Source organism: Homalodisca vitripennis, unplaced genomic scaffold (assembly GCF_021130785.1).
Source record: "Homalodisca vitripennis isolate AUS2020 unplaced genomic scaffold, UT_GWSS_2.1 ScUCBcl_1;HRSCAF=141, whole genome shotgun sequence".
Lineage (NCBI taxonomy): Eukaryota > Metazoa > Arthropoda > Insecta > Hemiptera > Cicadellidae > Homalodisca > Homalodisca vitripennis.
In genome coordinates this window covers 223,599-238,822 of record NW_025776166.1, presented here as the reverse complement: position 1 = coordinate 238,822, position 15,224 = coordinate 223,599, and the positions used below count along the sequence as shown (strand labels likewise).

At 43.8% G+C, this 15,224-nt stretch overlaps 1 protein-coding gene across 1 annotated transcript; it reads right to left on the bottom strand.

The window, feature by feature from the left end:
* Positions 1 to 669: 669 nt before the first annotated feature.
* Positions 670 to 1,860, bottom strand: LOC124370179. The gene has a single exon (XM_046828471.1). It carries the CDS (start codon positions 1,858 to 1,860, stop codon positions 670 to 672), a length of 1,191 nt encoding a protein of 396 aa, XP_046684427.1.
* Between the last annotated feature and the right edge of the window lie 13,364 nt (positions 1,861 to 15,224).

Below are 15,224 nucleotides of genomic sequence, written 5' to 3'. Positions count from 1 at the left end.
AATCGTATTCTGAGGAATACCTAACCCTAATTTGGTCGTAGTCCTTCACATCATATATACCGGCATTGGAAGAAAACTTGTGGCAATCAATGTGGTCTTTAGTTAATAATTCCCCGTTTTTGTAAATGTAAACAGTTACATACGCTTCGATGCCCATTTTGAATGTTCTACTTCACCGAGTGGATGAGAGCTAATGAATTCCAGCACCGGAGACCCCCAATTTATACAATTACCCCCACCCTAAGAATACAGCCCTTGTGTTGCGGTATCACGGAAGGGTTCAAGTAGAGCCTGTAATCTCGAAAGAAACGGGTCGTTCTTTTAAGCTAACTGATCCAAAATCGTAATCGAACCCCTAATGTATGAATCCATATAGTGGCACTGACAAGTGTCAGGACCTGACGTAGCTTCGGGTCGTGCCCACGCGCATTCCTTGAAATGGCCGTATCTATAAGAGTCACTGGGTACTCTAACTGTAGGTCTAAAGCGAGCAAAGAGTCTTCGCATGCCCTCGACCTTGTAGAGTAGTTCGTTCTTTAATGTTAGGTATCGAGTCGCCTCGACCGAGTCAGGCTCGTTTAGAAAACTGTTTAGCTTCTCCATGACACAGAATGAGACACACGTAAAAAAATTAGCTATTTATATGAGTTCACCCCACCACCACCGCTCCTACATTATAAGTTGTACCGCACCAGTGAGCACTGTGTACTCCATGTGGGAGTCATGCAGTAGGAGACAGTATGCAGCTGTGTTTTCCGGAAAATTCTTCTTAGCTTCAAATTCCAATCTAACATCTACAGGTCCCGACTTGATTGAATCGTTCTGCTTGCAACAATCAATCACGTACAGAGGCACATGAGACTTGAATGTTTTAGAGTCAATCAGCGGAGACCCTGGTTTTTGATAGTACGAACTTTGGAATCGTGTGCACATGTCGTAAAATATACAGAGATCGCCGTGGACATTGTCGTAAGGGTAGTACTGTGAATTCAGATAACGTTTACCATTCGTCAGGGCACAACGGTCAAAAGTAGAGGCGTCCTTTCTTAGGTCGTTCTTTCTACCGGTCTGAAAGGCCAGCACCACGTACCGAGGCTTTTCAATTAGCGAACTCGTTTTTATTGTCCAGCTCTGGCGAGTTGTTTGCGGTAGTGAAGGATATTCGTGAAGTTCCCAGGACCGATACGGTAGGTGAATTAAAGTATCTTTCTCAATCACGCGCAGTAATTTTAATTTGTAACTATCTGACACTGTAACAACATGTGGTACACGCCACTCGAGCGATGTAATCTGAAAGTCGAGGTTTGACGCGTCCGGTGAGATAACGGCGTTAATATCCGTAGCCGACCTCAAGAGAACAAGCTCTTGCTTAACATTCGCAACAATTCTCTTGTAATCTTCGGCAAAACCCAGCAACAGTTTCAGACGCACCGAATATGTAACATCACCGGCCTCACTGGTCTTATTGGGATCGAGCCAGCACGCGTTTACGAGACACTTTTGTTCTTCATCCCTAATGGAGAGTAGTCCTTTTATAGTACTCGTTATACCTACATTTTTCGTCCTGTCAACCTCTATTCCGCCTATCTCGTACCTTACATCGTCGAATAAAAATGCGATGGCATTGTTTATTAGTGAAATACTGGCCTCACTCCCGTCAACTTTCTTGGCACTCACTTCACCAGTGATGTGTATACTGCTTTCGAACGGCGCCGTAATTATATCCTGTTGACTTATCGGAATTCTGATTTCGTCGTTGTTTTTCAGAGTTGACGAGGCGTAAGGTTTATGAGAGTGAAACTCCCAACCTGTAACAGCTTCATCATACTCTGCGGCCGACTCTATTGCCAGTAGCGCCATATTTCAACCCCAGTGACGCTAGAAACCAAATGTTTCGCGATGTTAACACTACCGTCTTCCGGTGTTTACTGGCCAATGCCTGAGCAGACACTTCTATAAATACTAGACCCATTGCCGCTTCCTAATGTGCAAGCGTAACGAGACGGGTTCGTTTCTAAAGTTGATTAAATCGTCGTTTTGGTCTCTGAGAGAGACCTCTATATTGTTCACCCTGCGGACGTTCACCGGTAAATAGATGACAGTGCTCGGTTTCTCAACTATTTTATACCCGGGAGCCACTTCGGGGTAAAACACGTGTCCTTCCATACCATTTTGAAAGGAACCGCGTGCAATGTTGCACTCGACACGTATCGTGTTTACCGCCACGTGGAGGTTGCATCTCGGAATGATTGTCAGTCTCTGCAGGATGCTCTTGACGATGTTTTTGACTGGTGTCGTGTGAATAATATGACTGTAAATCCTTCCAAGACCAAGTTGATAACGTTCAATAGGAAATTAAATCCAGTGGTAGCAGACTACTTTCTCGGTGGCGACCGGGTGGAGAGATGCAATACCATCAAGGACCTTGGTGTTTTTATTGACTCTTCTTTTGAGTTTGGTCCCCACATCAGTCAAGTCTGCTCCAGGGCCTCTCGTATGCTTGGTTTGGTCCTTCGTTCTTCAAAACATGGCTTGAATACCCATGCTTCTACGATTCTCTACAAGTCCCTTGTCCGCCAGTTACTTGAATATGCCTCTGTGGTTTGGTCTCCATATCAGCTCTGCCAGATTCATCATCTCCAGTCAGTGCAAAGACGTTTCGTCAGGTTCCTGGGATGTCGTGCGGGATTTGACTTTCGTGAGATTCCAGTCAATGGGGTGTCAGCTGCTTATGGTCTTCTGAGTCTTGAGCGCAGGAGGAGGGTGGCGGATTGTATCTTCCTTTCCAAGCTCCTCAATAACCAGGTCAGCAGCCCCTTCTTACTGGAGTCAATCAACTTCCGCGTTCCTGCCAGATCCACCAGACATCAGCGCCTCTTCGAGCCTGACCATGCTGGGACCAACTATCTTCGATTTTGTCCCATACCTGGACTCATGCGTTTTGGGAACGACATTGGTTCATCAGTCGACCTCTTTGATGCAACCCTGGGTGCGGTTCGGCGTGCTGCTGCTGATGAAAGCCTGATCGGTGTTGCCTCATCCTCCAATGTGCTACGTTTATAATTTAGTTTGTTGTTAGCTTGTTATTTAGTTTACGTTGTTATTGTCATACATATTTATTCCTTGTTATCTTTTTCTATTGTTATATCGTTACATTGTTGTTTTATATATATATATATTTTTTTTTCTATTAATATTTACATATTTTATTATAGTTATTTGCTTGTTTTCTCTGCTTTACTGTTAACTTATTGTTATTTTTTCTAAAGTTATTTTTCTAATGATTGTACATTTAAACTCTTGTTTTCGCTTGCATAGTATAGTAGTTGTTGCTTGCTTTCATTGCATGAACTCCATTATTATATAATAGTTGTCTCACATAATTTATCCATAGTTTAATTATTAATACTTATTTTTAATTTTGTTACACTTGTTGGCCATCTTTATTATTTTTCTTGTAATAGTGTAAAATGGTGTATGCCGTTGGTGAATAAAATAAAATACTCACGGGAAGGTCGGACATGTGGGTCTTATGAGGCTCCAGTTCCTTAGCGGTGAAACCCAGTATGGAGGCTACCGAATTCGGCTTTTCAAAATGTATCGCTTCACTGCACGATACTTCGGACCTTAGCGTGTTATTGTTTGCCTTAAGACTGAACGTCACACTTTCGCCAATGTGCGACTTGATATATTCTTCTATGTTTTCAATTTAATACGACCCTTCGTCTATCACTATTTCTTTGTCGATTCCGTAGTGAAACATGTCATTCACACCTCTCTCAATGTTCGGTATCGTATAGTACGTCGAGAGATCAATTAGACCAATCTCTTACTCTCCATCGCTTAAATTCATTGGTGGAAAGACCTCGCAAGATACGTGCGGAGCAGCTCCTTTAAGTGAAAACATTACGCGCTAGAAACTTTAAACACAAGTGACCGCAGACTACTGAGTCCTCAGACTGTTTACGCTCATAGTTATACTGTACGCTCACCCCTGATCCAAAGTAGGAGTTCTACCGGCGGTCTCAGATTTCCAAAGCTGTCAAAGTTCCACACTCTGTTTCCGAGTTTCTTATAACAGACCCAGTGCGTACCTTCACCGTGGGTACTGTCAAGTTTAACTATGGCCGCATCGTACTGCCGCGGGGCCTTGAGGAGTGTGTCCCTCATGTAGACACCACGAAAGTTTGGAATATTGAGTACCCTCGCATAACGGATCAATTCGTGGTTTGTTAGAGGTTTTATCGGTATCGAGATTGTTTTTTTTTACAACACCTCTTTTTTTCCTCATTCCACCACCTCCCCTCTTTGGATACGGTTTCAGGTAGAGCCCTCTGCCCTTAGGTTTACCCCTCCATCGCTTTGTCTTTGGTTTTTTTTCTTTCTCCCACCCCCAAACGCTGTTTTAGCTTTCATTGCTGCCGTCACTGCTAAGGCCGCGGCCCTTTCTCCCACACTAGCGTCTCCCGATTTCACCCTTTGCCAAGCTCTTTCGGCCAATTCCTTGTCGGCCTCAGCTTACAGGCAGAATCGAGTTTGTTAATACCCCTATCACCCCTTGCTAATCTCACCCGTAATTTCGTACCTGGTCCACAGTACTGATAGCCGGCGGGAAGGTGTAATTCAACAGGTAACGCGTCAACAGCACGGTTTATTATGATGCCTACAGCGGGCAGTGCGTTCTTCAGTACGCTTGGTCACTATACCTCTACCCCGCTTGACAGCTCGTTTCACTCTGTTTGAATTACGCTTGTGATTCGCCATTTATATACCGTATCACTGTATACAACTGTTTGAGTAGCGATTCACGCACACAAGTAATCTGCAGTACGTCGCAGATGTCCGCCTCGGATTTTGTGACAGTACCGGTAAACTCGTCAAACTCCAGCACGTAACTGTCTGTTATAAAATAGATACGACCGTTTTTATATCTGAAACCTCCCTTTATGGATCCCGGAACACTGGGGAGTACGCTTGAGGTCATCCCCAACATGGTGCTTGTGAGGGTGCATTCGTTCAACTCTACAACAAACTTGTCATCGACGAAGACGTAGATTTTACCCATATTACTCTTTAACGCTGCATTGACTTTCTTAACTCTGGTATGTACGATTCTGCTAATGGGACTTCGATTGGACTGTCAAAGTGACGGGTAATCTATAACGTATAAAGTTCTGTCTACGATCATGACTACATCTCCGTTCGGTCTCTGGTACACGGCGGAAACGTTAGTAAAGTCTGACGGTAAGAAAGTCAACCACTCTGTAATTATCAGAGGATTGGTAAACTCTTCACGCGTTCTATGGGCTTCGTTCAGGCTGACTATCCAAACGTATTTAACGTAAAACGCGTATAGTCTGTTTCTCACTACTAAGAACGTGTTGAGTTTGTGTCTTAAATTACAAATTTCCAAATCTGTAGGTGTAGGCGTAGGCGTGACCTCTATTGGTCTAGTGGTAGTCGATGTTGTCGTCGTAGTGGATGTTGTTGTTGTGGATGGTGTTGTGGATGTTGTAGTGGATGTGGAGGGGGCCGGTGGTCCGTAAATATACTGTATTGCCAGTTGATCATCTCTGTCTAAATCATATTGGTAAAGATTTGAAATACCATGTGGTACAAAATAAAAATTATACATTATAGACGACGAAAGTGATGAATGTTGCAAGCCTAGAGCGTGTCCAATTTCGTGTACTAGAACCAAAAAGAATGAAATTTTTCCGGGTGCAGGTAGATCCATTGTATAATCCCAATCTTCTTCACCGTCCATATGAACATCTGTCTGGTTCATCCCCAATATAGGGGGAAAGGCGTGACCCACTAAACCACCCCTACCATCAAAGTCTCTACTGCAATTTTTCCGTAGATAATACAAAAGATGTTTCTTGGGAGAGATACTTAAAATGATTGTGGAATTTATAGGGTCCCGCCGGAAGATCAGGTTGGAATGTCTTGAGAATAGGGCGAACACATCCTGACATAGTTGGTCATACTGATAATTACTACCGTACATAAACCAGGTAATATCGTTTTTTCGCCATCCGTAGTTTGGGTTTGCAGTGAAAGACGCTATTAACCCGTCTGAATTGCCGCATCTGGGCTGGTTCATTAAGTTAGTCGTCTCCTCATTTACATATCCGGTCACATTCAAGCCGAACGTCTCTTGAAACCTAATGACCGCCTGTGTAATGTCTGTGGATAGCTCTGAGGTATTAGTATCGAGATAGCCGTATCTCTCCATCTCTCCAAGTACAACAAAGTTTTATTAGCAGCTATCAGAGGAGCTGCACATAGAATAAATACCAAGAACCTCATCTTGTCGAGGTTTTGAACTCACTGACTCTAAACTCTCTTTCACGTTTTTATATATCACTGGTTACGCCGCACCTTGCTTATTGAGTCTTTAAAGTATAGGTCGACAATGTTATACCTGATCCACTCGTCTTTATCGGTTACGTGTATAGCGTCTAGCGTCGGAGCCAGTAGTTTGTACATACCGTAAAAGACTTCGCTCAGTACTCTCACTAGGTAATTCACGGACACCGCGTCACTCATTTCGGTAGGATCTCCCAGATTAGTGACTTTACGGGCACTCGCGTTCCAGCTTTACCCCGCTCTGTTCATGGCGTGTTCTTGAAAGTATTTGAGATTAACAGCTTCACCCTCGTATAGAGGCTCTTCAATCTCGCTCAGACGCTTATGTCCAAAACTCCAGTAGCCGTCTTTCATCTGAGGTAGAAGTGATAGTGCCCTATATACATATCGTTTAGTCGTAGCGTCCGTAGGCTCGACTGGCCATCCAACCATGCAGAGTCCGAAATTATCGAATGTAACGGTATAATCGGTATTACTCTTGATAGGTGTAAGGTTACGTAGTTGTGACAGAGTCACAGCGTCACCCAGTCCCTCACCATCGCTCAAGTTGATTATTCTTCTCTTTTTAGCGTCTATTATCTCAGTATCGAACTTTAGTGTTCTTTTATTTAGCGTTCGCAAGTTGACGGCATCCGCTTCGTTCGTGGGGTCAGCTACGTTAGGTATTCTATTATTTCTGGCATCGAGTTTATTCGCATTCAGTGTCTTGAGCATAGACCGGGTCATATCTGTTTTGGTGCCTTTTAATTTCTTGTCCAAGGTCTGCAGGTTTACACCGTCGCCAGCGAGAAGAGGATCAGCCATCTGTCCGAGTCTTTTGTTATCACATTCCCAGACATTACCATCACTACTTCTTTTTAGAGTGTTCGTTTTAAGATATTTTAGCGTCACTGCATCTGTATCCCCCGCGGGATCACCTATCATGCGCAATCTGTAGTTGTCAAACCTGTAATATTTGCTGGTCGTGTCCTTATAGGGTACCTCACTAGCAAGACGGCGAAGAGTCAGAGCATCGGTCCAGAGTATAGCATCAGCTATGTTGCTAATTCTCTTACCTTTAGCGTCCATCACATTTTTCTTAGATACAAGCGAAACGTCAGACACAGTCTAGAGGACTGCGCTATCCACATTATTTTTCAAGATCTGCAAGTTTACAACGTCTAGACTCTGCTGCACATCGGCCACGTTACATAATCATTTGCCCTTGATATCGTAGTTGCCGTCGACTGTGAGACTGAATCCTTGTCCAGGCGGACCTCTCTTACTGGCCCCGCCACCAGTGCGACCAAACTTGTCCACGCTCATTTCGAAACTGTACATTACGGGGTTTTGTCTATACATTTATACCAGAGCTCTGTATCTGGCGTTACCACTACCGCTTATGAGTTTTAGCTCCCTCAGCTCTTCTACGATGTTAATAATCTCGTTTTTATGCCCCGTATTACCGGCCTCAGCGGAGCTTACTAACACTCTTAGCCTCTCACACAATTCATTCGGGTCGTCATAGTACACAGGGTTAGGACGTGACAGGTCCTTGAATCCCTTACCAGTGTGTGTTTTGGGATAACTTTGAAATTACGAGGTCATATTTTGTGGAGTTGTTACGGTTTATGTTACTTTTATAATTGTAACCTCTTTTGTGTGCCTGTGTCCAATTCATTATATCCCTGTAAGTGTTCAATTCGTTTTTGTCGTACTCTTCTTTGAGTGGTGCACGTTTGAAGAGCAATTCATAAAGGCCCTTTGTAGGCGTGTAGTGTACGTCATCTATGACTATACTGCCGTCATTATCGAAAGTTAACGGTTTGTTCCCGACCATTAGTGTACTCTTTTCGTAGCGTGGACCGTATATGGAATCAATCTTTCTATTACTAGGAATGTCCTTCATTAGTGCCTTCATGTACTTGACAGTCAACGCGTTCTGGAATGAATCTTTGACCCACTGTGAGGCCTCCAGCTGACCTTCGGCCGTAGAGAGGGCTGTGCTTACATCGGGTACCGTGGTTTCCAGCACTTTATTGTGTACAGCTGATACTGTCGGAGAAGACGTTACGGACGGAGAAAACTTGGTTGGTTCGTCTTTTATCCCGTCCTCGTCATGCTCTTCTTTTGGTTCCCCTTTAATATCAGGGTCCTTGGTCTGCTTTCGCAGTTCCGAGAGGAGGGGTTTGTACTGTTTTTCCAGACGGATTCCGGAGGACAGGTTTCCTTGTTTGATCTCCTTGTACTTTCGTTTAATAGCTATTCTCAATTTAGATATCTCGGCCGTTAGCTGTTTCTCGTCTCGCTCCATTATTAATAATGATGACGCGTCCTGTTCGTTGAACACTTATGTACACTCACTTTTCAAGGTAGTTCGAATTGGTAGTTCGACTTGTCTGAAGAACATTGCTCGTTTTTTGTTTTTACGAAGGAAGTGAATGATTTAACAAAGTGACGCTTCCGTACCCAGTTTCTTGAAGTATACCGATCTCGGTATCTGTACCCGTGTCCGTGATCTGAACACAAAGGTTCTCTTCCAGCCGTCCCTCCACTGGGGTATCTCGGCCACTGTATACTTGTCGTTCTCCACAGTCTTATCCATAAACTCTTTTAACTGTGCGATGGGGTTTCTTACTCTACCGTGTATGTGAATTAGGTAAGAGTTGAGTAGCCAGAACTCACACGGATTGGCTCCTGTGAACCGCCTCCACGCCTCAAACTGCTTACGGTGTGTAATGCTATACACCCCGTCCCGCAGACTTATTCCGAATCTGTCGCAATACATGGGCACCATTGGTAAAGCCGCCTTGAGAAATTCGGATGTAAAGAGGCTCTGACACAGATTGTTTACGCCTGCAAACACTTTGTTCCTCTCGCCTCTCGGCAGTCCGTCAGGAACCGGGCCGTACGCTACGTTGTAGCTGATGTCACTGTAACACTTTGATGCCAGTACGTGTCTGTAGATTGTAACAGGTACTGCTAATAGGTATAGTTCGTTCCGTGAGAATGATGCAACGTGAGGTGTGTGGGATTTTACAACCGTACTCTAACATTTTTATACAGACTTGGGCAAAGTATATACCACCGTGCGGTACAAGCTTTTTGAATTGGTCTGGAAATGGTCTGAATCTGGACAAGAGGTTCTGTGATTCCCGCACAGTACACTTTAACATGTCTTCGTGATACACAACGAGTTCAAATGGTACACCTTTCTCTTGGCTCTTTTTCCAAAATTCTATCCAGATATCGCGGTTATAAAAGCGATCGCTGGACGAAATCATTAACAGAATTACAGGAGGAATGGTTGCACTGTACTGTCCTTGGCGTTTGTGTCTCCAACACCTTCTATTGAAAAGGAAACCATGTGGTGGTCGTCTGCTACAGTAAATACCGCAAAATTTTTTCTTGTCTGGGTAGTACCATGTACACAGATTTGAATTGACTTTGTGGAGTCTCTGGTACGAGAACCCTCTAATGTCGTTATAAGTGTAGATCCTCACCATTATAGATCTTGAACAAAACTGTCAAGGCCTACGCGGTACCTTCCATTATCAATGTCATCGTCCTTGCTTATGACCATAAACCCGTGTCTATCCTTCCAAGCCATACTGCACAACTGCTTGAATTTTTCCAGGTCCATGTCGGTATTTACGTGATCGCTATAGGCGTAACGCAGGTTTATGTCGTCTTGTTTGAACAGTATTATAAAGTTGGCATTGTCCCTAATAAGCTGTTTAGGTATGTGCGTGTACGTTTGCCCGAGATAAAATTTGTCTATGTTCTTGTGTCTGCCCATAGTGAAGTAGTTATGGATGTTATCGTGTTTTTCGCAAGCTATATCGTCAAAAGCCATAACAGGGTTCTCTTTGGCCTCGTCCATCGTAATGACCTGCGAGCTATCATTAAAGGCGAAATATCCGACTTCTTTCGGCATTACCTTTGACAGTAGTTGGTACTTTGGCTGATACAGATATTTTGAAAATATGTACACATTCTCGAACCTTAATCCGTTGGGATCTACAAGTAGATTGAATAGTACGTTTGTTTTGCCACAGTTCGAGGGGCCTACAATCAGGCTCCTTATAGTGTCGGGTATAAGGCCTCTTCCAATAGTACACGGTGCAGTTCCCATTCTTCTTCGTCACGCAGTTGAGCCTGCCAAAACATGAAAAACCTTGACATGCTATCCACAATGTCCCCGCGCTCACTGGCAAGAGTTCAAAGTTCAAAAGTTCAAAAATTTCAAAAATTCTTTATTTGTATTCAATTACAGCACAATACATACATTTCATGTGCTATGTATAGAGTGTTAGGGATTTCGCGCATATGGTCCACGCTGTAAGCGGAATACCCCAGAAGTTTCTGATACATCTAATCGCCCTATAACAGCGCTCACAGGAGTTACACCCGTATTTTGGCATGATGTGGTATAACATGAATCCGTCGTTACAACGGATTAGACAGATCTCGCATTCGTCCGGTGATCGGGTAGAAGCCATCTCTGCAGGTGGATCCCGTAACCGCACTGAGAGCGAGAGTGGACTGGATAAAGGAATGGTTGGAGCTATACTGAATACCTCCCAGAATGTAGGCTTGTGAGGTCACATGACCGGTCATGTGATCTCCCCTCCACTTGGACGCTGAGCTCCCGTGCTCAGAAACGCAGTTAGTTACAATGATAAAGTCGTTGTTAGTGGTCCTCCGGGTGGTCGTCAGTTTGACTTCGCTCCTGACGTGGGCAGACCCGCCGTCATCGCCGCCATGGAATGGAGTCGGGCTCACCGTCAGCTGGAGCGGGATGCACGGCGCGAGCGGCGACTTTATTATGGGAGGTCACGTCAACATAACCGCTCGCGCAGCAGCCAGGTAGTGGAGTACGACTTCACCGTTTCGGAGTTGTGGAAGCCCCTACCTGACCCCTATGTCATACCGCCTTGGCTCCCGTGGGACGAGGTCTTTACTCTCCAAGCCCTTGCCACCCTTCAGCTATGCAGAAGCATCGAGAGTAGAGAGGGGCTGCTTCGGCATTTTGAAGAGTCGGGACCTTGCGGCTTGCTACTGGTCCTCAAAGGTGTGTGGGACGAGTCAGGTAAGTCTTGCTGTATGTCCCGAGAATGTGTTAATTTTTATGTTTTTTAAAGCCAAAAGGTAAAGTGGTCCTTCGAGCCTTCTTTTGGGTCCTGTAATTTTGAATAATTTGTGCTCCTCCACTGTAACAATGTTCTTTTCTTTAGTACGTCTTATTCTGTTTTCAACTATCTCCAAGCTTGCATTGGTCTCACTCAGCACCATTTCTTTTAATTTGGAAAAGTTTAATGTTTGGCTAGTTTTTAAATTTAGAGTAAGGCCTTTAATTTTGCAGACCTCAATTAGTGCGTTTTTGATGGTGGACAATAGGTGATAGGCGTAAGTCTTGGGGCCGCCTGAAAAAAATTCTACAATGTGAGAGCCGGGGCCATAGTCAACCGGTTCATCGGTCATCTCGCCCAAGTATTCCCCTGTGGGGACCTTGTACATACCTTCCCTTTGTACGTAGAGGACACTGTCTGTGTCGTAATAGAGGACCTGGTTCTCCAGAGCTTCCAGATGTTCGTACAGCTTGAGTCTTGTCTGGGAGGTGGTGTAGGCGGCTAGTACGACGTTAACTGTTCTCAGGGATTCCCCGACTTCGTTAATATGTTGCCAATTAACAAGGAGTACATTTTCATTTATTTCTTGTAACGTATTTACTTGGACCCCCAGACTTTTAAGTAATTTGTACAGATCGCCTAGTTCTCTAACAATTAATGTCTTTGTTTGATTCTATCTTTGGCTGAATTTACCTCAAAATGAATTTAGCATTAATTTAGCAAGGGAGCGAAGACCCCCGTTCTTCTCAATTTTGGTCGGGTCCAGGTGAATACCTTCGTGTTCGTGGTAACTATGAATGTACTTGGCCTTGTCTTCTTCAGTGAGGCATCAGGAGGGGTAACCTGATGCCTCCTGTTTGATTTAAAAAAATTTGTTTATGAAGTCGGTGAATAGGCCCCCTGTCTCGTATCTTGCCACCTCGTACTCCCAGAGCTCGTACATTTCTAAAATGTTTTATCCCTTTTCCACAGCCTTGCGTATTTCCTGCATTGTCCATGTCCCTGTCAATACTCTTTCTTCGATGTTATGGTTACAGTCTGTTTTGGACATTTCTAAGCCACATGTACGGCATAAAACAAACATTAATTTGTTGTTCATACGTGCTGGAAGGACGGGATGATACAAATTTAGAGGAGGCAGAACTTTATACTTGAGGAGACCTTCGGCCTTCAAGCCCGACGATACATTCCACGTTTACAGACGTACGGGTAGAATGAGCAGACGTCCACGTACTGGATAGTTTCCCCGTCCTCACACTTGTGATAGGATTTTGCATTTCCTGTCCTTCCCCCGAAGAAGGCATCTCTGGGATTGAGTGGGTGTGTGTTTAGAATGGGGAGAAGATTTAGATGGTCCAATTTTTGTTCTTTCTTTAGTTTTTGGAACTGATACTCCCACATTTCAACTAATTCATACCCTGCATTCTCAAGTACAGAAATTTTGGATTTGGTTCTCTCGAACCTTAAATGCAGAGTATCGGAAGGGTCATCTGTAAGGGGCTCTTCCCTTTTAAAAGGAAAAAATTTGGGACACCCGTCGAAGTAACAGCCCTGGAACTCGTATACACGCTCTCCGTCGAACCCATCAGCTTTTATCCCCTCAATTTTGATTTCTCTCCCCCGCCCCGCGTGCTGAATTTGAACACCACGCTTTTCTTCCTCCCAAGACAGCCACTGCAAAGCGATAGACGATTGGTAGTCGACCATGCGGTATCCGTTCTTAGGGATCAGACCGATGGTGTTCGGTTTTAGGAAGTTGCGTCTGAAAGCCAGGTTGCATGCGCTGGCAATGGTAACGGCTTCACTCCAAGCACTCGGAAGCAACATTGCACTCTTTCAAGAAAATGTCTCTGAATGTAATGCACGCCTGCGCCAGTATGTCTACATCTGAAATACAGTACTCGACCAACTCCTTTTGAAAATGAAAAACTACATTGTTAGCGACTTGTTCATTATACCAATTTTCTCGAACATGGATTCAGGGCAATAGTACTCCTTGGGTGGTATGGGGCCTACATAATTTTTGTTTGCCAAATTGTTGAAGAGGTGAGGGAAGTAGCCCTTCTTCTTCTCCGGGGGAAGGTCAAAGGCTTTAGGCAGTGCCGAGAGTTCCATGGGGAAATAGTTTAGTGAGTCAATGAATCTGACGTTGTCCAGTTCCATGAGAATTACTTTAGTGCCTCGCATGATCAGTTCCGGGGTGAATTTGGTTTGTTCGAGAACGTACTTTAGCAAAAACTGGAAATCAAAACCTTGGCCATTATGGGCCATTACACATACGTTTTTAAAAAATTTTCTCTCACCCATTACATAATCCATAAAATGATTGATCGGGTATTGTCTAAAGACCCTGGTGCGGTTATTGCAATTTTCACATGTTTCGCTACCACCAAGGCATTGCCAACAGAACTGTTGAGAGACACAGAGAGTGACTTTATGAATTTTTGAATTTTCGGTTAAAATTTCATCTTGGCGGGTCTCAAGATCTAAGAAGATGAACAGAAAGTCTTTGGTTTTGGGTTTATTTTTGTCGACCCGCATGTAACATTGATGGTTTGGTGGCATATAATCTTTACAAGTTTTGCACAACACTTCACCGCACACGTGTTTTGACTTACGACTTTTGAAAAATACGAGTTTTTGGCAATCTTTACATTTATTTACTGACTTGCAACGCTCACTCTTGTGGGCTGCGAAGCAAATTCGGTTTTTGAATTTGATGTTACAATTTGGACAAACTATTCCTCCATGCTCCTCTTTAAATGGCGGAGATACAGTCTGATACGCAGGGCAGATATTAGCACCTGTGTTCACCTTTATAGTCATAGGGGGTAAGGCAAGGCTCGCAGAAGTAGGTGCATACAAAAGCCGCAGTGAGAGATGTAATCACGTTGTAGTGTCCATCGTGATACAGCAGGTTGATTTTGTACTGAGCATCAGTGTTGTTACCATTAAAGTACATAACCCGGCCTTTGTTTCCATAACTGTAGACTGTAATGTTGTAATTTTTCAGGTGGTCTTGGAATTTTGAAAGTTCGGGGATCCCCGCTCATCTTTGCAAACGTAAATGAAAAATAATACTGAAATGAGCAGAATTTTGATCCAAATAAACAATGTTTTTCTTAAATTTCGAGCTACAAATTAATTTGTTGTTATCGAGTTGAGACGAGTGTCTCCGGGCATCAGCGCGGGCTTCGGTGCTGCCCCGCGCTGATGTCAAGGGAAGAAAAACATCCCCCGAGATAGTACCTATCAGTAAAATATCAAATTCTAGGGGGGCTGATCAGAAATATAAATGGAATTGTAACAGAAAGGCAATTATGTACCGTGTAAAAAACTTAATAAATCATGAATACCCCTAATATGAATACGTATATAAATGGACATTAATAGAGAACACTTACCATTAAAAAGTGTGTTCCACAGAATGTACAGAAACTAAATAATCTCGTTTCGGTCGAAACGTAACCTCTTAATATGCCCGACAAAACATTCCGACACACCAATTCACTACGATTGGTCGAACTAGGGGATGGTTGATCCATGATCTTCACGCACTCACTCGATCCAAACTACAGTACACAATATCTAGTGAAGCACTGACTGCCCCGGAGCGTTCAGATAACAGATACGCAATCAGTCTCAGCCGCAGATAATATTTACGACACACCAGTTCACTACGATTGGTTGAACTAGTGGATGGTTGATCCATGATTGTCACGCACTCACTCGATCCAAGGT

Bases quoted from the DNA above. Each gene is read 5' to 3' on its own strand.
- LOC124370179 (XM_046828471.1), bottom strand. From the start codon at position 1,860: ATGGCGCTACTGGCAATAGAGTCGGCCGCAGAGTATGATGAAGCTGTT.